General features: G+C 29.9%; 1 protein-coding gene across 1 annotated transcript; it reads right to left on the bottom strand.

Moving 5' to 3' along the window:
* Positions 1–6,627: 6,627 nt before the first annotated feature.
* LOC107482667 (uncharacterized) lies at positions 6,628–8,454 on the bottom strand. The gene has a single exon (XM_016103190.3). The coding sequence runs from the start codon at positions 8,317–8,319 to the stop codon at positions 7,378–7,380; it is 942 nt and encodes a 313-aa protein (XP_015958676.1). The 5' UTR covers positions 8,320–8,454; the 3' UTR covers positions 6,628–7,377.
* Between the last annotated feature and the right edge of the window lie 2,599 nt (positions 8,455–11,053).

The raw sequence follows: 11,053 nt of genomic DNA, 5'->3' as shown, positions 1-11,053 counted from the left end.
GTTAATTGCAAATTTATTTTGTAATTTGTAACTTTGGAACCTAGAAAGAGGTTAAGGGGAATTAGGAATAGCAGATTACTTTTTTTTCCCACTGTTGGAAGTTAAAACATGATAAGATTGCTGATACAAACCAAAGTGGACCAACTTCTTACAAGATGTCGTGTATAGAAATGCTTTTAACGATGAAGGTTTAGGTATAGTTCTCTCTGATACTTAGGCCCCGACCAGAGGAAAAGTATAAAAGTAAAATGATCGCTTTTCATGCCCTTTGATAATTTATATGTTGATGCAAAATTTTATCCCTTATGAAATGTAATTTTGCTCTGGCATGCAACACTTTCTTGGTTACTCCATGTATTCTATAGCAACGATTGTCTTTCACTCCTTTGGTACATTCACATGATTGTATTAATATACAATTAATGATCATATACATTGGATAGTGAATGTATTTTGAACGCTAATGGACTGAGATAGAGCTTCCCACGAATCTTGTTTTGTTGCTTCAAAATCCTGTAGTAGCAGAATCATTGGAGTTGATACACGAAACGATCACATTCTCTTACCATTGCTCCTTCATCCATCCGATAGTCCTCATTTGCTGTATCAGCTTGATAAATCAGAGGTACCAAAATTTTAATTTTGAAATCATGCTGATAGCTGTTGATGTTATTTATGTGTTCCCTTTCTTACTATCCATATTGCTCCGGACTTTTCTATTTCATTTGCATTCTTCTAGAAATATTGATTGCATAACGTAGATAGTGTTCACATAACTCTGTCTTTTCTTCATTCATTGGTAGTCCAGCTTTGAATGCTAATGGATGGACTGGTATTGAATTTCACTCCTACCCTGCTCTGTTGTTTCATCAATCATGCTGATGCAGAATCACTGGAGTCAATACATCAAACATTCAAACTGTGACATTTCCTTTCAACTGCTCTTCATTAGGCTACTAGTTTGTTTTGTTGGTTGATAAATCAACAAGATATGATGATAGAACGAGATAAAACATGAGGTATGGGAGATAAGGAGTGAAGTCTCCTTTATTTTTTAGACTTTGGATGCCTATAATTAGACAAATCATGGTAGAGACACCTTTAGGTGGCTAGATATGTTATTTTCAAATAACAATACTCAGGTGGATTCTATTCTTTGTGATAACTTTTCGTTGTTTTTGGATTTGGATCTTCTAAGTTAACGATATTTTTAATGTGATGTCTAAATTGATCCTGCCTTTTGTGGACCTTAACATGGTCTTGGCACAAAATTTTGAGAACACCCTTGCCCCACATTTTAAGAAGATTAAAATTGCAGATTGAGGCATTGTTTAGTGCTATATTTGCAAGTTTCTGCCTTTGCTTATACAGTTACATCTGATCTGTGACAGTGCAAGTAGTTTAGTTTGTATCACAATTTACAAAGAGGATCATTGGTAGTGTGAGATATAGTTTATCAAAGGACATTTTTATGTCACGAAAATTCATTGACTAAAGAACATAAAGGACAGTTAGATGGACCATTATGAATGGTGAAAAGTTTAGGAATGAGTAAGGGTGAATGAAGCTGATTATAAATGCTGTGAAAAGGACTAATGCTTGTAAAGTTGTAACTAAAAAGAAGTTTCAAAAGGACTAATTTGTTTTTGAGTATAATCTTTACTTAGTTATTAAGAACGTGAATTTGGATGCTTTTGTACCTTATTCGTTAGAGCTGTTATAGTTGTTGGCATGTGCATGAAAACATCATTGTCAATTTGGTAAATGAGGCGTGAGTAGGCAATGGGGCGGTTTCTTCCTTATGATAACCAGTATAAAACCCGTTCTGCTCTTATTCGCATGTAATAAAAAATTGAATCCTAACCTGTTCTTGTAAGTATCTGTTTCGTCCTTATAATTATTAAAATTCAATAAATAAAATTAAATTAAATTTCAAAATTTATATAACTATCATCATATAAATAATATTAATTAAAATAAAAATTTAAAAATAATATAATATTATTAACTATTTTATTAATTATTTTACATATATTATATTTTCAATAGATTGATGTTAGTAATATGAACATAGGGAATTCATTGACACTATGAAGACACAATGTTCATTTATTGTTGCTTTTTACGTAATAATATTCAGATTTGAGGTTTTCTAAATGCAGTAAGTTTTGAATCCCTCACACAGATTCAATTTGTTTAGAACTTATTTCATTTCATTAAGAAAAAGAAGTTTGGTACTATCTAGTTTACATTGTCATTCCGGGTCCAGGCAAATACTTTTGCTTGTATGATTTTTGAGATAGTTTTGTTAGCATGTTAATATTATAATAATAATAAAAATTTTGCATTCATAAATAGGCTATTTTTTTTTATGGAAGTAAAAGTAGTGATATACTTTAATATTGTAATTTTTAGTGTTTTTTAAAACTGTGAAAGTACACAAATTCCTGGGTCTGATTTCTATACTTAAATTTTTTTTAACACAAATTCCTGGAATCGATTTGTGTACCTCTCAGAAATCGGACAGTCCGATTTGTGTACCTCTAACAAATCGGACGGTCCGATTTTTACTTTTCTAGTTAAACGATCTCACATTTGAGTATAACACCCCAACAATCCACATTTAAGAAAAACACCACTACCACTCCAATATTAAAAATAAAAAATTCTCATAAATAAACTTTATTCTTAAAAAAGTTCTTGTTGCTTATAATTCAATTACTTGTTATCACAATTAGGTTGCTTTTCCTTTTTGCCCTCTCTGCTTTTGAGTTTTGACTTTCTCGTTCTCTTTAACTCCCAAGTCGCAACTCGATTGGTACAGCCGATATTCAATATGAGGCAAATTTTTATTTTTTATATTGGAATATTAAACATCTTTTTATGTAAATATTATGTTATTTTGGTGTAATATGTTAGTGGGAGAGTTTAATATTAAAAAATCGTAACTAATAATTTCAGTAAAAGACAAATTTAAATGAAATTGTGATCAACAATTTTATGTGAAACAAAAATCTATCGTATAAGATTAAAATAAAAAAAAAATCGTTAGCAACCATTTGAAAAATAAAAACCTTTTATAATAAACAAATTATTACTAACGATTTGTATCTAAACTAATAGCTAAATTGTTATAAGGATTATTCTAGTATACTATGTTATACAGTAATTATAATATTTTAAAAAATATTATTAAAATTAAAATAATATTTTTTATTATTAAATAATATTATTTTTTAAAAATATTATTAAAATATAAAAAAATATAATTTTAATTTTAATAATACTTACATAATTATCGTAATATAATTATACTATAGTCTACTCTGTTACAAGGATAATCAATAATAAAGCAAAAGAATGATATGTGTTAGCCAAGTGTTATATATGTTTTGGAATAGGAACACATAATTTGGATTAATATATATTTTCATGTATCACTATCTTTTCCAATCCCTTAAATTAAATATCCAAAAGAATATAAAGGTTTCGTGACTTAACTAAAAGTGAAAGTAAAAGAATACATATACTAATTAGAATAATTCAAGGTAATAATTAATTTCATAGTAAGAAATTAATTAAAGTAAAGAATTTCATTGGTTAGTACAAATCGTTAGTAATGATTTGTTTATTATAAAAAATTTTATTTTTTAAATCATTCGTAACGATTTTATCTAACATTTGTCTTTTTATTAAAATTGTTATATCTTCTAATATTAGACTCTCCCATATTAATATATTACATTAAAATAATATAATATTAACGTAAAATACACTTAACATTTTAATATAAAAAAATTGCGCCCTTGTGACCCCATCATCCTCGTACATATCTCTTCAAACGAATCCACTTGAGCACTTCTTTTTTTCTTTATCTGTTTTTTTTTTAACTCACATGCAGTCGATGCAGTCGACTTTACGTGAAATTGATACTTAAAAATTATTAGTTAATTTAACTGATTTGATTAAAATTTTATCTAACAGCTCTCAGATATCAACTTTTACGTAAAGTCAACTTCACCTAAATTTTTATTTTTTTTTTCTACTTAGAGATTTTATATTAATATATTTTGTATCAAATCAACCAATTATTATACATCAGCGCCGTAAATTAGCTATCTATATAAGATTATAAAAGAGTAATATTCATAATTAAATTTTGTAAATAATATAATTAAATTTAAATTATATTATGATTAAAATCCAAATAGAAATATAAAAATACAATGGTTGTTATACGGTATTCACAAAAATTTTAATTATTTTATTAAAAATTTGACTATTCTAATATGAAAAATAATTATTTCAATAGATAATTAGTATATTAAAACATACATAAATAATAAATATATAGAAATAGAGTGACTAATTTCATAATTAATTTAATATTTATATAATATTTATATAATATTTATATAATGGAGAGATATCGTAATAATAAAAAGGATCTACATACGGTGTTTATTGATTTGAAAAAAGCGTATGATAGGGTACCAAGGGAGGTCTTATGGAAGGTTTTAGAAAAGAGGAGAATAAGGATCGCATATATTCGGACAATTAAAGACATGTATGATGGGACCACAACTAGTGTGAAGACTCAAGGTGGTGTGACAAAGGAATTTCCTATTGGTATAGGATTACACCAGGGATCATCCTTAAGTCCATACCTTTTCACATTAGTCTTGGAAGTACTCACAGAGCACATCCAAGAGCCTGTGCCATGGTGTATGCTTTTTGCCGATGATATCGTCCTTATGGGAGAGTCAAGAGAAAACCTAAATAAGAAGTTGGAGTTATGGAGAGAAGCTTTAGAAGTGTATGGTCTGCGCATAAGCCGTAGCAAGACGGAATATATGGAATGTAAGTTCAGTCTGAGAAGGGAAAACCCAAATATAGAGGTGAAGATTGGAGAAAACATCCTACGAAAAGTTAAAAGTTTTAAGTATCTTGGGTGCATCATACAGGATAATGGAGAAATTGAACAAGATGTAAATCATAGGATCCAAGCAGGTTGGTCAAAATGGCGGAGTGCATCTGGTTTTATATACGACAAAAAAGTGCCTTTAAAACTTAAAGGTAAATTCTATCGCACCGCTATAAGACCGGCTATGCTGTATGGTACGGAGTGTTGGGCGGCTAAAGGGGAGTACGAACATAAGCTGAGTGTGGCAGAGATGAATATGTTGAGATGGATGAGTGATTATACGCGATTGGATAAAATAAAGAATGAAGATATAAGGGAGAGAGTTGGAGTAGCACCCATTATGGAAAAGATGGTTGAATCGCGTCTCAGGTGGTTTGGACATGTGAGAAGAAGACCGATAGAACATCGGTGGATGAGATGGAAGATGGACAAAGGGCGAAAGGCAGAAGAAGACCTAAGAAGACCATCCATGAGGTGGTCAAACAAGATCTACATATAAACGGTCTCTTTGTAGACATGATACATGATAGAGCACAATGACGTCATTTGATTCATGTAGTCGATCCCATTTAATGGAACAAGACTTTGTTGTTGTTGTATAATATTTTTCGTATCTAATATATCATTATAGTTCTTACTTTTAACTACAATTAAATAATGGAATATATAGACACCAATTAATTTTTATCTATTATTATTAGAAAGGATGTGAATTGATACAAATTCATTTTCTCTAACATTCCGAAATTTGTTCCCCTTGTATACGTCAATTCCTTTACCTCTCTTCTCCTTAGTCTTTACTTATGAACAGTTAACTAATTACTTTGGTACTAGGCTAAGGGACAACAAAAATTCTAAAATATTTTAAAGTTTAGATAAATGTCACTATCAAACAAATCAACGTAACTTAATTACTTTTTTAATGATCACATTATTTAGAGTGATGTGATCTGCTTCATATATATATTTATTAGCGGATATAACTTTATTTTTTTAATGCTAATTCTCATTTTTTTTACTTTATTTCTTTTTAATCCCCTTTTCAAAGACGAAAACGCCCCTACATATAATTAATTATCTTAATATATACAAATGTCTCCATATAATAATGCGAAGCATATATTATAAGGCGATAAAAAAAAAAACTAAAACCATGGGTTCACTGCCTAAGGTTTCTTCCACAAATACAAACCCACTTGCTACCATTCTCAAACTGCCAAAAAAGTACAAATTAAATTATGAATAAATTATTATTTATATTTATAAAAAAATATAAATGTTGACAAATGTATTTATATAAAAATAAAATGATAATTATAATTACGGAAGATAATTTTATATACTAAAAATATCTAGACATTGGTTATATAATTAGTCTATTAGAATATTCTTAGCATACAAAAATTATTCTGTAGATATAATTATCATTTTATTTCTATATGAATATATTTATCAGTATTTATATTTTTCATAGATATAAATAATAGTTTATTTTTAAATTAAATGCGAGCAAAATCATATTCATATACCCAAGAAAAAAGAACATAATACAACAAATCAAATACTGTTGGCCATAAGTGATAACCCATATAAATCAATAGAGGAAATTTCTTTGATATTTCTACGGAATACGTACATGTTATATACATTGTTGATAATACTTTAGCAATCATCATCATCAAGACACAAACCATCAAATCAAATAAATGTCACCCTCTAAAAAAATATATAGACGTGTATGTAACATTGTAATCCACACGCACAAGTTTAATTAAGCCAATCACATTAATTTCAGCTGGCTTAATTAATTTAATCTCTTTTCCCTAATGCCGGGGGAAAAGAAAAACTAAAACAACATTGTATTGCTGTACCATGAACCAACCCACCTAACCACTAATTACAACGTCACCCACAATTTACACTTGTTTTATATCTCCACATAATATATAGGCTCTAAGTTAACAACATATATTTCAATTAATTAACAAACTAGCCACCAATTAAAAAATTTATATGATGTTAACTTAAAGTTGCATTGTAGATGATAAAAACTCGGGTGCAGTAATTTCATTTAACGATTTATAGGTATTAATTTTACGTGAAGATAACTGAACCTGAATTTCTATCGTAAATAAAAATAAAGGTAAAAGTTCAGGTGAAATCGATTTTACGTAAAGTTGATATCTAAAACTCGTTAGATAAAAATTTAATCAATTCAGTCAAATCATCTAACGACTTTTAGATATCAACTTCACGTGAAGTCGACTGCACCTGAATTTCCACCAAAATTTAAATGAATGTAAAGTATGAATTTTGACATATTATGGGACCACAAACCTAAGTAATCCTTCATAGTTTAATTTGCCAGCTTCATGTCTCAATATTGCTGCTGTTGCGGCTTATTACAGCAATTGACTGTGACCGCAATTTACAGCCATGTATTTCAAATCTTATTACCTTTCAATGTCAAGCGATGAATACGGCTTTCCGACATGGATGAACCTCATGAGGTTCCCAACTATGTTCTTCTTTGGAGACTCAAGATCTTGGCTTGATTCGTCTTCCTCCTCTTCCTCTTCATTTTTGGTAGGAAAATACTCGATCTTTTTGTAAAATTTGACCAAAACTATGTATAAAGACACCGCGAAAACGGTGACAACAATGAAGAACCAGCTGAACTGGATGGTCACAAGAGAATTGGCACGATGAAGTGACATGTCATCGTGACACCTAACTACCTTGTGACCCTCCTCAGAATTCATAAAGCATCCTTTCGGGATAAGACCTGGGGTCCACAGCATGAGCCCCATGGTCATAAGCCATATTCCCTGAAAGAATATGCTAATGGAACGCACGAAGCTTACTAAAAAGTTTCGCGGCATTCCAATCCCCAAAAGGGTACTTAATAAAGAAATAAGGACAAGAAGTTGCAAGAGCATGTGGTATTGACCCTCCGGGCCCATGTGGTCCGCAGAGTGGAGGTGGAAGAGGAGGAGTTGTTGACCAAAGGCTATGGCTCCAATCAACTGAGTAATGCTATGTTGAGCTTGGATGTTGAGTTTATCGAGGACGATGGCGAAGGCGGCGTAGACAAAGAAGGTCATGGAGATGGAGGAGTGCTCGAAGTTGTGGAGGTGGTTGGAGGGAATGGTGCCGTCAGGGTCGAAGGGTTGGTGGCGGTCGGGGCCGATGAAGAGCTCCATGGATATGGAAGCAGTGCAGCCAAACATGATGAGGAAGAGCTCAAGGTACTTGGAGCTTGAAGTTGGGAACCATGGTGGAGAAGTGTAGTTGTTGGGGTTAATGGCATGGAGCTTGATGTGGTTGAAGAGATGCCATAAACCTATTAGCATGAACCCAAAACCTGGTGCTACATGTCCCACCAAAGTTCCCATGTTAGCTTTTTTGTGTCTTCTATGTGTTTGTGTTTATGTTTACGAGAGGGAAAAGAAAAAAATTTTAGGAGGGAAAAAAGAAAGGTGCTATGGAGAGTTCTCTGGAGAGGGATAAGGTGGTTATAACTTATAAGTGAATTGAATTGAGATGTTTAAATTGATGACATGGCTTTGGTTTCCTTGGAGTGTGTCCAGAGGGTTCTCTAGGGTCAAATAATTACTTTAATTTACATGAGAGGGTTTTTTTTTATTGATTTTGAAGTCCAACTTTGGTGGCTTGAAGAATAAGCAGGTTTTTTATTCATTAATTATATTTCCAATTTGTGACGAAAATGAATGAATAATGTGAGATAGGGCTGACTTTCTAGATGAAAGTAATAGAATTTGTGTGTGCTTATCCCTTAACCATTCTGTTTTTCTAGAATAAAGGGTAGTTAGGGTAAAATTAGTTGTTGTCACATATAATTTTATTCTAGAGACTTGTCTAATAAGACTCAAATTCAAAAGGATAATAAGTGTTTTATTTTACAAATTCTGCTATATATATAAGTTTTTTTGACTTACAAATCTTATAAGTTGGTATAAACTCAACAAAAAACATATATTATACTCTCATATTCAAGAGTAAATAAATGCACCTTATTCAACTATTTTCTGTTTTCAAAGTACGCTACTCACCATGTATTATAAACGACTCTTCTTCTTCTTCTTCCATGAAAATGAGTTTCTTGCCAAATTTGAAGATAATAGAACTTCAGAAATACATCTAAACGATTACAGAAATACACTCAAATGGTTACAGAAATACACCCAAACGGTTACAAGAATTCACTCAAACGATTATAGAAATACACCAAAAGAATTACAGAAATACACCCAAAATTCGTTGAAGTACACCTTTTGCATAATTCAGAATTCTTTCTCTTTCTCCTCTTTATCTTCTGCTGCTTCTTCTTCTTCAAAAACGATTTCAGAGTTTGATATCAAAAAACAATGGAAATCGAGAATAACGAAGAAAGAAAACAGAGAGAAAAGCACGTAAATGAAGAAGGAGAAAGAAAAGGTAAGAAACAAAAGAAGAAGAAGAAGAATGTGTAGTGAAAACGTGCAGTAATGGTTGAAGAATGAGAAAGAGAAGGCAAGAAACGAAAGAAAAGAAGAAAAAGAAGAGGAAGAGAAAGAAGAACGTGCAGCAAGAAGAAAAAGAAGGTGCAGTGAAAACGTGAAGAAAGTGAAAAAGAAGGTAAGAAACGAAAGAAAAGAAGAGAAAGAGAAAGACGAACATGTGCAAAAAAAAAAAATACACTTATAAAAATTTATATAAAAAAACGCTTGTACGTGGAGAATTTTTCTTATTTTACTGGCTGTTATGAGTGGTCTAATAAAAGGTTAAATTATTCATTATTTACCCAATAAAAAGCTTAAACAATATATAGGTATATATAATACTATTCTTAATGTACAGATAAAGTTGTTACATTGATGTACTATTTTCCATTGGCATGTTTGATTAAGAAAGAGTGACAATATATATAAAGTGATAAAATCACTTGTTTCACTGTTTAGACAGGATTTTGCAATGAGAAAAGAATAGTACGCATCATTAATTACTTCTAAAATAAACTTTAACAATGTTAAAATCAAAGAAATATAATATATAACACTACTACGACAAATGTATTTTTTTTATATTGGTTATTAAATAATTATTTAAAAATTAAATATAATTATATTAATTATGTAAAATATTTTACATTTTTATTATATTAAAATTAATTTTTTTTATAATATTTATGATCTTGTACTACTCTTTTCACGTTTTCATTTCTTCTACGAAACTGCCAGTTGCTAATTTAAGACGAAGACACGTATATATTTTATTATTTCTGTCCTTATCCATGTATACTATTTTATAACTATTACTACGTTCAAGAATTGCGAATTCAATTAACCTTCAATTAAAAATAACTTTTTATTTTTCCCCTTTTTTGTTGCCAAATATAAAATTTTCTAACAAAATAGAAGTATTACCAAAACAGTCCCTTCAACTATCTACGTGAGAAAAACAGCAGTAATTAATAATAAATAGGTTTACATGTAAAAAAAAAAAATTATAAGATTTAAAGGTTCCAATTGTGCAAATTTATAGAATAATGATAATATAGAATTATATAAAAATAGGATTAAATTTAATTAACATCCCTGATGGTTAGTTAATCAATTTTTTTTTCTGTCTTTTGGTCAGGAATCAAAATGTTTATTTATAAGTTTATTTATTTTTCCAAATATAACTTGAAGGGCCACTAAGGCTGCATGGAATTGCCAGAAGTTCACCAACTTTTTGTTGTTCTTCTTGTCTTTGTATACACAAGCCCATCATCCACTACGCAATGTAAGATCACAAATCTCTCTAAATTTTTAAATTTGTTTAGTTTATTATTATTTAAATTTGCACAACAGGATCTGACTTCATTCTTGGCGGCTTTGTAATAAATGATGTCCAATTAAATTATTTATTTTTTAAAAATATATTCGTACACTAAAATCAGCCACTAAAATTAGTCATCAATATATTTATGTATAAATATATATATAATTTAATTTATTTTTTATGTGTATTTATATTTCAGCATGTATTTTATATTAATGATTAACTTTAGTAGCTGATTTTAGTATAATGTAACATAGTTGTTTATTTATTTATGTTTTTCGAATAAGCTAGTTTAATTTTGTT

This window comes from Arachis duranensis, chromosome 4 (genome assembly GCF_000817695.3).
Source record: "Arachis duranensis cultivar V14167 chromosome 4, aradu.V14167.gnm2.J7QH, whole genome shotgun sequence".
Taxonomy (NCBI): Eukaryota; Viridiplantae; Streptophyta; class Magnoliopsida; order Fabales; family Fabaceae; genus Arachis; species Arachis duranensis.
Note: the sequence above shows the minus strand (reverse complement) of the source record. Positions and strands in the feature narration are given on the sequence as shown.

Bases quoted from the DNA above. Each gene is read 5' to 3' on its own strand.
- LOC107482667 (XM_016103190.3), bottom strand. From the start codon at position 8,319: ATGGGAACTTTGGTGGGACATGTAGCACCAGGTTTTGGGTTCATGCTA.